This window comes from Lycium ferocissimum, chromosome 5 (assembly GCF_029784015.1).
Source record: "Lycium ferocissimum isolate CSIRO_LF1 chromosome 5, AGI_CSIRO_Lferr_CH_V1, whole genome shotgun sequence".
Lineage (NCBI taxonomy): Eukaryota > Viridiplantae > Streptophyta > Magnoliopsida > Solanales > Solanaceae > Lycium > Lycium ferocissimum.
The window spans coordinates 17,074,056-17,092,587 of NC_081346.1; the positions used below are offsets into that span (position 1 = coordinate 17,074,056).

Here is an 18,532-nt window from a genome sequence, read left to right on the forward strand (position 1 = left end):
TCGGGCTTGGGATATAAACAGGGGAGATGCTATCGAAATTTCGACAGATTCTAGAAAGAGTTAGTTTAAGGACTAAGATAAGCACTTGATAACGAGCCTAACAATAGTATGAATTCCCTTGATTGTAGATTTGCGAGTTCGAGAAGTAGAAGTTTAGTGAATAGATAAGCTTCAAGGTATGTAAAGTTATCCCTTCCTTCTCTTTGGCATGAATTACATAAAGTGAGCGAACGACGTACATACATGACTCCATGAACTCTAGTTCTCCTGGTACTTGACATACGAGCTTGTCTTTGATTCTCAAGTGTTGGTTCATTCTAATTATTCTATCAAACCTCAAACGATGAATCAGTTTGTACATGTTTGCTCCTAATATTCTATTCATGCACGTTGTTATGGCCTCATTTCCCCGAGTCCCTCACTAGAGGGCTGGGTACGGTATATATATATATGATTATTTCATCGAGTCCCTCACTAGAGGGCCGGGTACGGTATATATATGATTATTTCACCGAGTCCCTCACTAGAGGGCGAGGTACGGTATATATATGATTATTTCACCGAGTCCCTCACTAGAGGGCCGAGTACGATATATATATGATTATTTCACCGAGTCCCTCACTAGAGGGCCGGGTACGATATATATATGATTATTTCACCGAGTTCCTCACTAGAGGGCCGGGTACGGTATGTATGTATATGACTTCGTTCACCGAGTCCCATAATGGGCCGGGTGCACGATATTATATATATGCATGACACATCTCATAAAGTACGTACGTTTGGTATTCTTGATTATCATACTTGTCTCCCGTCAACTTTTACTCGCTATGATCTTCTTTATTGTACTTCATGCTTTACATGCTCGCACATTTTCCGTACCGACCCCCCTTTCTTCGGGGCCGCGTTTCATGCCCGGCAGTGTACACACAAAGTTGGTGATCCTCCAGCCTTAGGACTTTCGCCACCGTTCGGAGAGCTCTATTGTCCCGGAGCTTGAGTTATTTTGGTACAAATCCTTTTGACATAGACTTTGGTATACTCTTAGAGGTCTGTAGACATGTGTGGGTTGTATATATGGTTTAATTAACTATACAGATATAGTTCGCTTTGGATATTCTCGTGTATAGTGGCAGCCTTGTCGGCTTGCATATTTGGTTATGTATGGTTAACTGTGACTCCTCAGGAGACAGGTTCGTTCTGATATATGGCATTATGAGTCTACAGCATACTCTTATAGATTTCCGCATTGTCCTTAGTATCAGTTTGATTATATCTAACAGGTTCGTATATGAGTGTCCAACTCGGGCACTAGTCATGGCCCATCGGTTTGGGTCGTGACATTAACTACCTAAGATGACGGTATCAGACTGTCCAGAATTGATAATTCATCTACCACTTTCCACCTAGTGATGTTTGCTGAACTTCCCGGATCAATCAATATACGCTTAATCTAGCAATCTATAACCATGACAGAGATTACCAACGCGTCATTATGAGTAAGAGTAATGCCTTCCGCATCTTCATCGATAAAAACAATTGCTTCTTTAGGGACGTAATTTCGTGACCTCTTGTCCCGTGTTATTGTGAACTTGGTTCTTTTAGTCACAAAAGGCGTCCCTGCGATATCGGTTCTACCCATTATCATATTGACCACCTGATTTGGTTCTACCAAATCGGAGTGTCTGGTTAAATCCCTGGCTTTTACATAACCATTTCCAGCTCTGTTATCCAAAAATTCCTTAAGATATCCATTTTTTAGCATCCATGCAACCTTGTTCCTAAGATGCCGGCAATCCGTAATCCGATGTCTATGAGTTCCGTGAAAAATCACATATTAAATTCGAATTTCTCTTACTGGGGTCCGTTCGGATGGGCTCAGTTCACCTTGTGTCATCAATCTTCTCAAGGGTTGCAACCAGTCCAAACACATCGATATTGAAACAATAATCCGCTAGACTTGGATTCTCCACCCTGTTGACTAAAGTATCCTTCGAATCAAAGTGAACATTGCCAGCATTATTGTTCGTTCCCTCGATCTGGACTTCACAGCCTTCTTCAGACCCACGTCGAGGCCTATCTGGACGGCCATAAGGCTAGTATCTTTCTTTTCCCAATCCGTTGCTATAATCTGAATTTCTCTTTAATCTATCCCAACTGCGATTTCGACCATTGGACAACACCGTCAATCTGAACTGGTCATCCTCCACTCGAATTTTTTATTCATACCGATTATGAACGTCGGCCCATGTTGTGGCAGGAAATCCCAATAGGTTTTCTTTCAACTTTAATGATGCACTCGAACTCATTGGGTTTAACCCTTTAGCAAATGCCTGTGCTGCCCATTCATCCAGAACAGCTGGAAGCAGCATACGCTCCTTTTGAAATCGGATTACTAATTCTCTGAGCAACTCATCATCTCCCTGAGCAATTTTAAATATATCAGCCTTCCTAGCTGACACCTTTTTTTCTCCAGCATGTGCCTTGATAAAGGCATCAGCGAGCATCTCGAAAAAGAGAATGGAATGCTCCAGAAGCAACGAATACCAGGTCATTGCTCCTTTGGACAAAGTCTCTCCAAATTTCTTGAGCAGCACAGACTCAATTTCGTCCAGCTGCATATCATTTCTTTTGATGGCACACGTATATGAAGTCACATGCTCCTGAGGATCAGTTGTCCCATCATACTTAGGCAGGTCCGGCATGTTAAACCTCTTCGGGATCAACTTAGGTGCATTGCTTGGTGGATATGGCAACTGCACGTATCTTTTTAAATCCGCTCCCTTTTGAACCGGTGGTGCCCTAGGGATTTGATCTATACGAGAATTGAACGCCTTGAACTCCTTCTCGCTCTTATCCAATCGGCTTTTTAATTCTTTCTTATTTTTCTCTAACCGGTTGGAAAGAGCTTCCAAGTACTGCATTACTTCGGGTGCTGTCCTATTGCCACGGGCTTCACCATTGCCTTCTCCTTGCTGCACCTCCGTATTGGGTGGATTACCTCCAACATTGCTTCCTCTTCCTGTTTGCAAGTCAGCAATGGCTTTCTGTTGGTTTTCTAACATCTCCAATATTTTCGCTATCCCCGGATCCGCTTTTACAACCACTTCTTCTTCATGATCATGATTTGGAATGAAGTCTTCTCCAGTGTGCTTGGATCCTCGTGGTGAGATTGGAACTTGCTCATTTTGGTTCCGATCTTCGCCACTCGTTTGACCCCTTTCATGAGTGCTCGAGTTGTTTGAGACTCCATCAACTTGGTTCCCATTTTTGGCCATCTTTCCAGAATTATCTGACGACAAAAAATTTAATAATTGTAAGTTTGATGGTTAGAGCAACAAAACAATATCACTTTTATCGCTTTTCGCCAAGCTGTTTACCCTAAAAAGAGAACAATTAAATTTGTTTAGTGGTTTTAAGGATACATGATTTGATTTTGTTACAAGCAGTGAAAATAAGCTAATTAGAATGATAATAGGTGAATTGGTTAACTAAAAGAAATTAAATATAAAGCAATTGAGCCTGGGCCTGAATGGTCCTGGAACCAAATCCTTTGATATATTTCTTCTGGTTTAATTATAAAGCACTTAAACTTTCTAAGAACAAACACAAATCCGGAGCAAAAGAGCAATTTAAAAGAATAAATGTGAACAAAAGAAAGCTTGTAAGAATAGCGTGTAATCAATGTTATTCGATAATCCTCCTTTTGGGCTGTTAAGCTCCTTTTATAGTACAAATACATGGACCTTTTAACCAGTAATTAAATCCTAATAATGAATAATAATGAGCAATTAACATTGCCTTTAATACTAAATCATAACGTCTGCTTCACATCCGGTCCGGTCTTGTAACGTTATTCCTCTATTAATTACCGGTGTGACTTTCTTTTGTAACTTGACTCCGGGTATAACCGGGGCTTCTTGCTCGTATTGAATGTTGTAATTGGAAGCGTTTCATCTTCCTCCACCACGTGTCCTATTACCATCTTGCCACGTGTCAGGCCATACTTTACCATGGATACACCTACTCCCCAAAAGCACTTAGTTTCTCTAAAGAGCTTGGCCAAACACATCACATTTTGAAAAAAATAAGTACTTTTGACTAGGGGTAGGCATTCGGTTCTTCGGTTCGATTTTTCGGTTTCGATTTTTTGAAAGTGGACAGCGAACGCCGCACCGAATTAGTTCGGTTTGATTCCATTTTTTGAAGTTCGGTTTCGGTTTTTCTAATTCGGTCCTGAAATGGGCTAATTTCTACTTGTAAAATTAGGGTTGGACGTTTTTATCAGTTAATAATTATTTTATCGAGCAAGGTTAATTTAACTTGGTGGCTCTGCGCAGACTGCAGAGTACTGATTATTGAATGCTTATTGATTGTTTCAAAATGAGATGCTTCATATATATGATGAAGTCCTATAGATAAGTAAACATCATCACCAAAATATTGACCGCTATGTTAACTTCCAATACTACATTGTTTTGTTACATAAAACACATAAGAGGACATAGAAGTTGATATCATACAGAAAATAATATTAAGCAGCTAAGAAGCAGTAAGAAAATGGATAATGAACAGAGCCTATCAAAGGCCAAAGCATTTAAGAACAAGCACTAAAGATTCTGAACTTCTGATATACATAAACCAAACAACTGAAGATCTACCCAATATTAGCTATATTCAGGACAGACATCACATTTAAGAATGAATACTGGAAGATTTGAACTCGTGATGTAATCTTTTGTATTATGGATGTCAAGCTGATCATTAAACTAACTGCAAATCATCGCTCATTAAATCGAGGACAAGAGGAGAGAACCGAGGAAATAAAGTTGTGGCTTAGGTTAAGTGAATGCAAATTAGAGTAGGTCTATATTCTATAGGGACGGGCTTGGATAAATTAATTTGGCCGAGAGAGTGGATCGAGTGTTGTAAAAAAAAAGGGCAAACTACATAAATGACAAAGATTTGGGCTTAACTCAAGCCACATAGCATATGTTTCACTAATTACATTTTATAGCAACAATCAGGATCCATGCGCGTGTATACAAATTCTGATTTGTATACAATAATTTTTTTTTTCTATTTTTTCACTATATTCATGAAAATGACTATATGTATTCATAAATTGGCTTGTTGTATTCATAAATACAAATGAGTAACAAATGAATACATAAAAACATATATACACAAAAATTAACAAAATCATATTTTCTGGTATTGTATACAACAAATACAAGGCATACAACATAGATACACCAAAAAATTAACATTGTATACAACATAGATACACCAAAAATTAACAAACACCATATTTTTCTATTTGTATACAACAAATTCAGGTGTATACAACATAGATAAGCCAAAAATATTAATAAAAACAGGCGAAAAACACTGTATACAACATATGTACACCAAAAAAAAAAACGAATACACTCAAAATATTGAATACAAAAAATAAAATTGATTGTATTCATTTGTATGCATGCGTAAATTCACTCTATTCATTTGTTTACAAAAAGTTCTTCTTTGAAAAACGCAAAAAAATTATATACAGTGTATGTATACACCGTATGTATACACAGATCTAAAAAAAAAAGCGTATGTATACACAGATCTGGAGAAAAACTTCCGGTCAAAATTTCCGATCAGATCTGTGTACACCTGCTTCTCCTTCACCTTCTTTTCTCTGTCATTATCATGGTCACCTTTAGATCTGAAAAATTCTGGTCAAAAACTTCCCTCTCTGATCGGAATTTTTCAGATCTGTTGCGCCGTTGCTTTCCTTTCTGGCTATGCAGCCATGGCGGCTTCAAACTTCCCGTCAAAATAGAGCAGCCATGGCGGCGTCAAACTATCGGTCAAAATAGAGCAGCCATGGCGGCATCAAACTGAAAATCCGAGGCTACAGCAGTTACACGACATCCTTCTATCAGACCATGAAAAATCGAGCAGCCATGGCAGCGTCAAACTTCCGGTCAAAAATGAACTTTTGTCGATTTCACTGGAGCTCCGGCGGCGGAACAGTGGGGAAGAGGGGAGAGAGATGAGAAGGTTGGGTTGGAAGTGAATAATGTGATGGGTATTCTACTTTGTTTGTGTGTGTATATATATATATATATATATATATATATATATATATATATATATATATATATATATATAGTCACTAAATGTCATTAATATACAAATGTTTGCTATGATAAGTAATTAAGTTAAACTATAGCTACTAAATGGCGATACCCACTGTATCTTTGTTATGTATTCATGCTGTAAATCTTCAAAAAAAAAAAAAAAAAAATTGGTTAAACCGAAATACCGAAGAACCGTTGACCCAGAACCGAACACCGAACTGAAACACCGGATTTGTTATAAAAAAATCAAACCGAAACACCAAAAAACCGAATTAATTCAGTTCAGTCCTATTTTTCGATTTTCGGTGTTTATGTCCAGCCCTACTTTTGACCTGCCAAAAGCTTGGCCAAAAGGCTATAATACACTAAACCAAATGACCGCTTAATTTATCTAAATGATTGATGTCGTCACTACTTAAATGGAAAATATAGTAGTATCATCTAACAGTAGAAATAATTTTTATATATTTTACTTCTAAAATTAATGTGATGTTAGTTATATTTCTTTCATATCTTCAAGTTATATTTTATAATTTGCATGCATAAAAGATTATTTTTTAAGCATATTACGGAATATCTTAATACTCGTGGTAAGTGAAACTGCGATGCACCATGGACTGGAGGTTGAGTGTTGAATACTAGCAATTACTACTATTGTGAACATATATATTCCGAACTTCGCCTTTCTAATCCTTGTTAGAACAATCAAATGTGTCTTTATATGATAATAGTTTGTTTTTTAAAAAATTTAAAATCCGAAACCAAATTAAAAACCAAAATCCGAATCAAATAGCAAAAAAAATATCTGGTTCAATTTGATTTTTCGGTTTAATCCCAATAATGCACTCCCCCCCCCCCCCACACACACACAATCCAGTCCCCTACTACCTAATCTAACAATCCTTACGACCTACGTCAGATTTTGATTTTCCTGATTCTATTTCTTGATTCTAACTTTCGTTATATATACATATAATACATCTAGGTATCTTGTATAGTTAGGTACATCACCCTTCTTTTTCTTTTCTCCAAAAAAAAAAAAATGTACTAGTATAACTTGTTGACGTTTTGTCCAACTTTTTTATGGTTTTTTTTTTTTTTTTTAATTTACAGTAGAATGTGCTTAAATATTTTGAACCTATTTATAGATTAAATTTAATTTGTATTCACTTGCAGCGTAAGACATTTTCACACCCTGAGCGTAAGGGCAGTAGCATGTAGTTAATGCTCACGGTTGATTATGTTGAATTTTAAACTTAACTAGTATACGTACCCGCGCGATGCGCGGATCATTTCAAAGAAAAAGAAAAAAAGGGGGAAGAGACATGATAGAAACAGATGTATATTGCAGATTTTATATTCTCATTTTTCTTGGATCAATCTTATTACAGACTAACATTTTCCTTTGGTATATGTAACAACTACTATTTCATTACTGACCATTTCTTCCAACAATATACAGTCTTTTGCACTCTAGAGCCAATATTACATTGACAACAAAATCATTTTCTTTTCGTGGCTTTACTTTGTTATTTTCCTTTCTTAAATTACTCTTGAGGATCTTTTAAAATACTGGAAGGAAACATAAGGAAAGAACAATTAAAAACAACAAATAATGAAGTTCTAGAAAGAAAATGTGTTATGTGAAGCGAAAAGATTGGTCAAAACCCAAAGAGATCATTTGTTTTAAGTAGGCTATTTTGCAGCAAAGCATTTTGTAAAGTCTTTCATCAGCAGAAATAAGCAAGCTGCAACTTTGCACCTAAATTTTGAAAGTTAAGAAGAACAGTGCAAAGTTATAGCATCAGACAAAAGTACCTAAAAAAGGAAAATAACCTCCGAAAAGCAGTAGTGTAATCAAAAGAACTTATAGTAAAAGTGCGCAAAAAGCGAGGTGTTCCACTCTGCGTGTGTTTCCTACTATTTAGATAGGTGGCTAGGTGATATAAATTAGGTTGTAAAAGAGAATGAGGAGCAAGATACCGGAGTTGTGATACATAATGAGGAGCAAGATACCGTGAGTTGTGATACATACTTCGCAACTTGTATACAAATATAGAGAAGATATTTTCATTTAAGGAATATAAATGTATCAATGCCCCTTATTACCTCAAGTCTACATATTTGTAGAACCGAAAATATAGGAACAATCTCAGTAGAAAATCCAACACTCGTGACCATCAACTTTCATTTATTTTTTTGAAATGGAAATTGTCTTATAAACAAAATAGCAGAAAGATTATGTATCCAAATTATCTCCCAAAAAAAAAGAAACCAAAATAAGGGATCCGTATCTATCTACCTAGTGGTTCTATAACCTGCAATAGGAATTTCTCTTCATTTACAAAATCTAATTCAATTTGCACCAAAGGTAAGTGAATAGCACGCTATCGATTAAATCTTCGGTGTTCTGGGTTTTCCTTCAAAAACTCTTTTTTTCCTTTATCTCTCATAAACACCATCATAGATGAGATAAAATTCGTAGCTTTACAGTGAGTAGACATATGTTTTAGTTGCATATGTTTGAGCAAGTACTTCCAGTACCGGTGCATTTATTGGAGCAACAACTTCACATAGCAAATGCTTGCACGTGTTCCTTGTTGAGGTTTTAGAGTAAGCATTTAATTGTCCTCAGACTTTGTAATTGCTGCGTAATTTAGATATTTTGTTCCAAGGAGCTTACATTGCAAGGTTTCGCTTGCGAATTTGATTTCTTCTTTAAGGAAAGAGGAGATACATAAGTTGTTAGAATGACACAACATTTCTTTGAACGACATCCTTTCTTAAAACATATGGAGTTGAAATTAACAAACATTCAGTACAAAGCAATTAATGACCTTGCAACTTTTTTGTCCTGCCATCTGTTATGTAAAAAGAACAGATCACAACTTAGACACAGAAAAAGTAGCAGAGTGCACCAACTAAGAGAAATAAAATAAAAAAGACATGTAGCATTCAAAATTTTCCCATGTATGAGTGTTAAAACCAAACTTCTGACCAAGAACCTGAAGTAGAATTAAGCAAACCTTAGTTGTTGACAATCCGAACCTATCATCTTCATTAATATTGTGGTCACATTACACAAATCAAATACTACTATGAAGAAGACTCAGGAAAATGTCTCATTAAATATACAATACTTCAAATGAATTCACATAATCACAGGTTGATCTCTGTTTTAGAAATACACTATTTACAATGAATTTCACTGTCGATTCTTTTCATTTATCATAAGACCAAATATATTCACTTGTCTTACCTTGTTCTCTCTTTTAATAGTAAGACTTGAAGAGCCAATGTCAGAATTGAAAAAAGGAACCCTTTTTATGAATAAAATGCATTAAAATCTCTATTCTCCTCTTTTAAATTATTAGATCAAATATTTACTACTATTTGAACTTAGAAAACATTATAAAGACAAATGAAATAGTAAAAGTAAAAATAAGAAGTAGAACAACATATTTGCCATCCATATAAGTGTCGCAACCCAGGCATGAAGAATGATAGTGCTGCAATATTTGGCTACAAATGACAACAACTCACTCAATTCCTGCTTGCCGGAGATATATTAATTTGTTTCATATCTGTTCTCTACCTAGAAGACATGAACATGACACCATTTTAGGAGTTATTATTCACACATTCTAATAGATACTTTACATCCGATGACTTTTTATTATAATAAAGGTGGTGTTTTGATTGAGACCGATTATCTCCAAATGATAAATAAATATAGAGGCAAATCGATATAAAGAGATGCGGCGAACATCAAAACTAAATCATTCTTTATCGATTACGTAGCATTGCAGCACAAATCAATAGTACTAGACTTCATTCAATTCTTTTTAGGACTTAAAAATAAGAATCTAGCAATATGCACTTTTTCTGTGAGAGCTTACCTCCTTTGTAAGCTAGGTGATCTAGCCCCAAATCTTAAGATTAAGAAAATCAAAAAGCTCAGGCGCCAATGGGAAAATATAAAATCAAAATTCCCCATGGTTCTAAACTAACCACGACACATGACCAACATAACATAATAGTTAAAAAAATACTTTATCCCCAAGAAAGATATACATCCCAAACTAACTCAAAAGTAACAATGATTCTTTTATCCAAAAGATGTTTTATTTTCAAAATTTTCTTACAATGACCCTTTTTGGTGTTTACTTTATGCTTTGTCCATCAGAGTCGGTAACGACCAAACTTGTGATTTCCGTAATAAAGCACAATAAGAGCAGAAGTCTGTTAAAACCATCTGACTATAAAAAAATCATCATTTACCACAGAAAAAGGGAGGGCAATGACTGCGTTAGTTCATCTGTAAAGCAATCATAGCACTGATAAATGCAGACGTTGGGAAACCGAATCTTCTAAATACATAAACAAAGAGCACAGTTTGATCTCTAACCACAGAAGAAAGGAGATTTTCAAGATTAGTAAGGAAAAGGGAAATTTAAAATAAAAAATAAAATAAAATAAAAAATAAAATAAAAAATAAAAAAAAACTTACGGGAAAATAAATAAATCTTCAAGGCATAAATAAAAATGGTGTTGAATTTAAAAAATACCTCCGCGTAGCTTAGTGCAGTGTAAAGAGGGATAAAGAGAAACATTAGCACATCGAGTCAGCAAGTAGAGAATCTATATTGTAGAAAAAAAAAAACTTACGGGAAAATAAATAAATCTTCAAGGCATAAATAAAAATGGTGTTGAATTTAAAAAATACCTCCGCGTAGCTTAGTGCGGAAGAGGGATAAAGAGAAACATTAGCACATCGAGTCGCTAAGTAGAGAATCTATATTGTAGAGCAACTGTCAGAAGAGAAGAGTAAAAACACATTATCCAAATCTTCCAGGCATATAATCAAATATCTTGTGTGCATCAGAGGAATATATTTGGTTACCCAATTCACCTAATACCAAAATGATATAACCATGAATGTAGAAAAAACAAAGAAACTATGAAAAGAAAATTGTACAGATGCCATAATTTACTTGCTATCTTCTTTGCAAAGGCTTCAAAATCAATAACATTAGCTAGAAAACAATAATCAATTGCGATCCTTTCATGTACGAACCACTACACCAACTGTCAAGCCACATAAAAAAAGATAGCAAGAAAGAATTAAAACTGACAATGAGAAGAAAATGAAACGTGAGAGAAGAGAAAGAGAAAAGGAATTAATACATACAAAGTAGGCCAAAGATTTGTTTCCAGATAATGAAAATAAAATGAACGGAGGGAATAACTTCTACTGGTACATATTTGCTTCCACTACTTTGTGTTGCGCTTTAAAACTGGCACTCACCTTTGGTGGAGAACGTGAAAAGTGGGAAGTAACTTCCCAATTTAAATTTAAAATAAGTTTAAAATAAAATAGGTTTCAGAATAAGTAATTTCCATTATACACTTCCAATATACAAATGTACTGTATTTGCTCTTTGTCCAAAAATCTGATAACCTTAAAAAAGGAAAAGAGTCCTAAACGTTTGGAAGTTCCGGACCGTTATACTGATTTGGTGGAACCAAATTGTACCTGCTTTTGTTATTTTTTATTTCAAATATTAACTTTATCACTTGATAACTTCCCAATTATTTTTAATTCAAATTCAAAACAGTAACTAAAATAACTAATTATAATCTAATTAACTAACTTTTGTCCTAAAACTATCCTCTTTTTAATAATATATATATTGTGTTTTACAACAATACATAGATAAAAATTAAACTAGTACTCTCTCAGACATTTTTCGCATTGAGAAGTATGGATCATTTGATTCATGTGATAAAAGAAAATAATCTCGAAATAGAATATGAGATATTTAATACCGTATTTGATTATATTTTTATTTTCGGTATCATTTATCTCATCATTAGTATCACAATTTTGACATTATTTCTATGTAGGATAACAGTTACGGGATTATTTATCATGGGATAAAACAATAGTAGCATTCTTCAACGCTCTTCTTTTAAATTCCTTTAAGGAGGTCAAAGTTAAAATTGAAATAAAAATCTCTCCAAATTTATCTAGTATAAAATTGACCACATACATATATTTGATATTATAATCGTGCATTACATTTTTAATTCAATGAACCAAATATCTACTAAAAAAAAATATTTACTAAATAATTTTATTATTATACCATCGCAGTATAATCTCGATATAACTTATTTGTGGGAAAACGACCCAAAGGAATTGGCGTAGACAGGTAGGTGATGAGAATTGCTTGAAACTTCTTTGAGCCGGGGTAGTTGGAATGTGAGCTTACTGTAGGGCCAACACTGGGCTGAAATGAACCACTAGCTTTTTCTTCTATTCTTGGCTAGATTTTGATACTAGTTGAAAATAATTGTGTGAGAAATTGTCTTGGTTCACTAGTCAAGTCCACTTGGTCCTTTTACTCTTGACCTCATATGCCATTTTTCTAATTGGTTCAACTGAATTCAATACTTTTGATAGTAAATATTAAATTTTGAATCAATTGTGATGGATTTTATCCGAAATTCTAAATATTGGACGGGTTAAAATTTAAATCCTGAATTTGCTTTCGTTTTGTCGTGCTAAACTACCAAGTCTCTTTGTCTGCCTCCTCAATGTTACCGTAACTACTCATTTGGCCTTTTTTCCTTCTCTCTCACCCAAAGCCACACGTTTATGTACTTACCTAACCCTCTCCACCTTATTTTCCAATGTATTTATATCACCTTCCTTTCTCCCTATTACAACAATATCTCTTTTTTCTATCTATTTCTTACACACCCTCACAAAGTCACAACTCATAAATTTTCTTTTCAATCTTCTTTTCTTTTCATAAAAAACACAAGATTTCTATTCTAACCAATAAAAAAAAAAAACAAGAAATGGTAAGTGTAGCTACTGTTGAAACCCAAAAGGCAGAGATATCATCATCTGTTATCCCTCCTTCAAATCAATCTTCTGAAGAGTTACATGTGTTTAGATCAAGATTACCAGATATACCCATTTCCAATAACGTCCCTCTTCATGTCTACTTGTTCGAGAGGCTCTCTGAGTTTCAAGACAGGACATGTCTTATATCAGGCAACAGTGGCAAAACCTTCACTTTTGCAGAAACTCATCTCATTTGCCAGAAAATTGCTGCTGGATTAACAGACATAGGCATCAAAAAGGGAGATGTAATCATGACTTTCATTCAAAATTGCGCTGAATTCGTGTTTACTTTTCTCGCAGCTTCTATGATTGGCGCTGTTATCACTACTGCTAATCCGTTTTACACAAAAGCAGAGGCTTTTAAGCAATTGAAAGCCTCTAATGCGAAATTAATTGTTACTGAATCTCAGTACGTGGATAAATTTCGCGAATCAGGAGATAACGACCCGAAAATAGAGGAAGATTTTTCGGTCGTGACAATCGATGATCCGCCAGAAAATTGCTTGCATTTCAGTGTACTTTCTGAAGCAGATGAAGAGGACATGCCAAAAGGGGTTGTTATTCAACCTGACGACCCTGTGGTTCTACCGTTTTCGTCAGGGACCACGGGGTTGCCAAAAGGAGTGATATTAACTCACAAAAGTTTGATAACAGGTGTGGCTCAATTAGTCGATGGTGACAATCCAAATTTGTACTTGAAGCATGACGACGTTGTGCTTTGTGTGCTTCCTCTGTTTCACATATTCGCGTTGAATTCAGTGCTGTTAGTCTCACTAAGAGCAGGGGCTAGCGTGCTGTTGATGCAAAAGTTTGAGATAGGCACGTTTCTGGAGCTGATACAGAGGCACCGGGTGTCAGTCGCCGCTGTGGTTCCGCCCCTGGTTCTTGCATTGGCTAAAAATCCGATGGTTGATTCGTTCGATTTGAGCTCGATAAGGCTCGTGTTATCTGGGGCTGCGCCACTGGGAAAGGAGTTGGAGGAAGCACTACATCGAAGAGTCCCACAAGCCATATTCGGACAGGTAAGAAAAAAACAGTGCCCTGTTTTTTTGGTTTAGCTAAGCACTTACTGACACTTCTTGATTTCCGAATTTTGGCCAACAAACTATAACCAATTTATTTCATGTCATTTGAATGAATTATTTCCCAATTGGTAATAGTGAGTTATTTGGACCAATAACGACCATTCGTAGAAGTTGAAGAAATTAAAATTGTATTAACTTAAATAGAAAAGACAAGACGAAAGGAAACTAATAGTTATTTTTTTTCTTAAACTTTCTTTAGATAGACACTAGTAGCTGTAGTAATCAAGATTGCCAAACTTTGTTTCTGAAAAATTTAATATGCCCGAAATTTAGTTAAAGGTCCAAATCAGGTGCTTATTACGGTATCTTTATCTCTCTCTAATAAATTGTGCTCTAATCAATATTAGTTACTTTAAAAAACAATTAATGTTAAGGACAAAATAGAAAAAATTTAATTAATTTTATCTTAATTTTGTAAATGGACAAATATTTTGGGACGAATGTTTTTAGTAATGTGGATAATTAATATGGACTGTGAGTAGACATGTTGAAAAGGACACTCTCTATTTGTGGTATAAATGTTGGCATTTCTTTCAAAATTGTCAGAATCTAAAAGTGAGTAAGACGTAATCAACATGCGAGATTACACATAAGCTGTACCAGATTACGTTAACAAACTAAATTTGTCACATAATATAAATGGTCATGTGGGGACGCTTAGATGGTCAAAGACTCAGGGGGGTTACAAGTCGAATTGTTACGAGTTCGAATCCAACGGGGTTGTCATGGGAGATAATCTTCTATGACTATTTACAAATTAAAATAAAAGAATAATTTTTGTAACGAATATCTCTGAAGGAATACAATAAATAAAAGAATATAATCCTAAAAAAAATTCTCATTTTTCATTTATAGATTTTGTATTTTTTTTTTTTGACCGATCTCCAGTAAAATATAGTCCTATAACAAAGCAACATATGTGAATGAACTACAAAATCAAATTTCTCTAATTTACATATGATATTACGTTAACAACTAAATTTTCTTACACAATCAAACTGTTATGAAATACTAATCCAGCTGGTTTTTTCTCATTTAAAACTTGTCATACGCATGTGAAAGTTACATTGAGTTCGTGGTAAATGTTTAATAGTACTAACTTTTATCCCTTGGTTTATTTTATGTATCACTGCTCCAAACGTATTTTGGCATTTATTTATTCGAGAATTACTTTTCATTGAATTTTCATACAATATAGACTTTATTTCTTCTAAATAACTAATTTAACCATTATTTCTTCCTATTATATTTTAGTTTTTTCGTCATATTTCAGACTATGCATGGTTGCAATATCTGCACGTAGCAGACCAAAAATTGAAACTACGCCACTTAAACATTTTTTAGTTGAATTGACAAATATGTCAGCGGTAACAGCTATTTAACATATTAGTAGGCAGGTAGGTGAATAGCAGTCATAGACAGTCGTTAATTGCTCTACCCTCAAATTTATGGAAAAGGATATGTTGATCTGGCCTCCTTTACGTATATCTAACTTTCTTTCTCTTTTATGATTTTAGCATGAGAAGTGTGAACTACTTGTCGAAAAATTAAATTCAATTCCTTTTCTTTTGTTAAAATTGAATTTCTACAAATACAGTACATCAAATGTTGATAACATTAAATGGATTACCAGCTTTATCTAGATTTTTTAAATGATGGGATATAGTCTCTTTCATTTCAAAAGGCGAACAAATTTATATTTTAATCATGCTTTTGCAATTGAAAAGCTAAGTTTCGGCTTAGCATTTTCTTTTGGGAGGGGCTTCCAAATCTGTACCGTACCTTTTAGAAAAAACAGATTAAGTATGCTTCAAATTTTCTTGACTTCTGTAAAAGTGGACGGCTACGCAATATTCGGATATGTTGAAACGAGTTGAGTCAACAAACGGATCATAATTCAATATTCTCATAATATACTTCGGTCAAGATGGACTTGAATCAATCTGGACTGACAATATGTCATAATTCTGATTTCTTCTTTTTTTTTAAAAAAAAAAAAATCATTGTTCTTAATTGATGATATTGAACGTGGACTTGCAGGGATATGGTATGACAGAAGCAGGACCAGTAGTAACAATGTGCCCAGCATTTGCGAAACAACCATTTTCAACCAAATCCGGTTCATGTGGCTCGGTAGTTCGAAATGCGGACCTTAAGGTGGTTGACCCAGAAACCGGTGGCTGTCTTGGCCGCAACCAACCCGGTGAAATTTGCATACGTGGTTCTCAAATCATGAAAGGTAATTAATCCATTATGAGTTTTAACTTTTAATACACTGACAATGTAAACTCAATCGATATTCCTAATACATAAATAATATGGGATTAAGATTTAAGAAACAGGATCATATAAATAACTGTTTCATGGAATCTTAATGTAAGAAAAAGTTAGTAATAATCTATTCAAATAGTCGAAATAGTATATATTTACATTATTGTTATGTAAGTCCTTTAGGTTATTTGAATGATGATGAGGCCACTGCACGGACCATTGATGTCGATGGATGGCTCCACACTGGCGATATAGGATACGTAGATGATGATGACGATTTATACATCGTCGATAGAGTCAAAGAGCTCATCAAGTTCAAAGGCTTCCAGGTATAATTAGAATTTTATGTCATATAAATATAAATACATTCATTATCTTATGATTTGCCATGTAGTAGCAAGTTATTAGTTACTATAAATGTACATAAAATTACCTTATAAGTGACCTAATTCTATAAATACTTTTTGTAATACCTTAAATGTTGTATAGGTGCCACCAGCTGAGCTTGAGTCTCTTCTAGTAAGCCATCCAGATATTGCAGATGCTGCGGTTGTGCCGTAAGTGCAATACAGATAGTACTGATCATAGAAAAATAACATGTATTTGGCCATATATATAAAGTTGGTTAAAACTATGTATGCAGGCAAAAGGATGCTGCTGCAGGGGAAGTCCCCGTTGCATTTGTAGTCCGTTCTGCCCAAGGTTTTGAACTTACTGAAGAAGCTATAAAGGAATTTATTGCCAAACAGGTATACATCTTTCTCATCACTCAGAACTCATCAACACTTCAGAGGAAAGAAAAAAAAAACTGAATAGCGATTACATGTAATTATCTTTTGTGTGACCTAGAATACGTTCCTAAAATTCTAATAACAGATGCTAATTTGTAGAAATTTACAAAGCATAATTTACATAAAATGATATGGCAGGTGATATTCTATAAAAGATTGCACAAGGTGTATTTTATTCACGCGATTCCAAAGTCTCCATCCGGAAAGATACTGAGGAAAGAACTGAGAGCAAAACTAGCTGCGACACCAACGTCCACCCAGTGATTGAAGGCCTTTTCCGTTTTGGCTAACGTGGCATGTGATCTTGTTATTTCTTATATTTTCGGAGACATAACTTCGTCAATTATTGTCTAGTCCAAGTTGTTAATGCGATGTTCTGTCTGAAGTCTGATATTCAATGACTGATTCTGTGAATGCTGTTTTAATTTTTTTCTTTTGATAACAGTAAATGGTTAAGTCTGTTGGGGTTTTCAGTTTCTTTTTCGTTTTCTTCTCTTTTCTGTGAAGTTTCGGGTCCATTATTTGAAAGGACAAATTCCAATTCTATAAATTTATGCATTCTGTGATAAGTGAGTATCAATATACCACTCCCTCCGTTTCTAAATAAATGGTGGCTTTTCATTTTGTTAGAATTTCAAGAATAAATTGATCTTATTCTTCCAAAATTACCCTTATTAACATAATTAGTAATCATTAAGTAGCATTTTTAGGAAAGAGGTAACTTAGAAAGAGATAAAATTTAATTAGAGGTAAGTTAGTAAATACTCTTCTAATTTTATACGAGTGAGCAATTTCTTAAGGGGTGTGCATAATAAATTAAAACACCACTTATTATGAAACGGAGGAAGTATTTGTTACAACTATATCATAAAGGAATTTATATCTATTTCCTCAATTAATATATGAGCAATGTCACTCTCTAAAAAGTTGTTCTCACGCCTAAAAATTCACAACCCCCCCCCCCACCCTTTTTTTTTTTTTTTTTTAAGATAAGAAGAAGAAAACTATTCAATGTGAGAAATGTGAAAAAAGGGTATTCCTCCCTTGCTTGTTAGGTAAAGTTTTCTTCACTCTCTAAAAAGTTGTTCTCACGCCTAAAAATTACCCCCCCGCCCCCCAACCCAACCCCCTTTTTTTTTTTTTTTTTTAACATAAGTAAGACGAAGAAAACTATTCAATGTGAGAAATGCGAAAAAAGGGTATTCCTCCCTTGCTTGTTAGGTGAAGTTTTCTTCTAATTAAGAAAGCAGCAATTTGTTGCTCTAATTGTGGGTATTAAAAAAAAAAAAAAATTAAAACAACAATATATGTTGTGTCTTGCTACAAGCTAAATCATTT

General features: G+C 34.6%; 1 protein-coding gene across 1 annotated transcript; it reads left to right on the top strand.

The window, feature by feature from the left end:
• Window positions 1–12,841: 12,841 nt before the first annotated feature.
• LOC132056264 (4-coumarate--CoA ligase 2) lies at window positions 12,842–17,672 on the top strand. Its single transcript, XM_059448380.1, has 6 exons — window positions 12,842–14,069; window positions 16,173–16,371; window positions 16,587–16,732; window positions 16,893–16,960; window positions 17,047–17,152; window positions 17,333–17,672. Exons 1-6 carry the CDS (start codon window positions 12,999–13,001, stop codon window positions 17,456–17,458), a joined length of 1,716 nt encoding a protein of 571 aa, XP_059304363.1. The 5' UTR covers window positions 12,842–12,998; the 3' UTR covers window positions 17,459–17,672.
• The last annotated feature ends 860 nt before the right edge of the window (window positions 17,673–18,532 follow it).

Bases quoted from the DNA above. Each gene is read 5' to 3' on its own strand.
- LOC132056264 (XM_059448380.1), top strand. From the start codon at position 12,999: ATGGTAAGTGTAGCTACTGTTGAAACCCAAAAGGCAGAGATATCATCA. The intron at 14,070-16,172 runs GTAAGAAAAAAA...GTGGACTTGCAG, and splicing joins CACAAGCCATATTCGGACAG to GGATATGGTATGACAGAAGC. The intron at 17,153-17,332 runs GTATACATCTTT...ATGATATGGCAG, and splicing joins AGGAATTTATTGCCAAACAG to GTGATATTCTATAAAAGATT.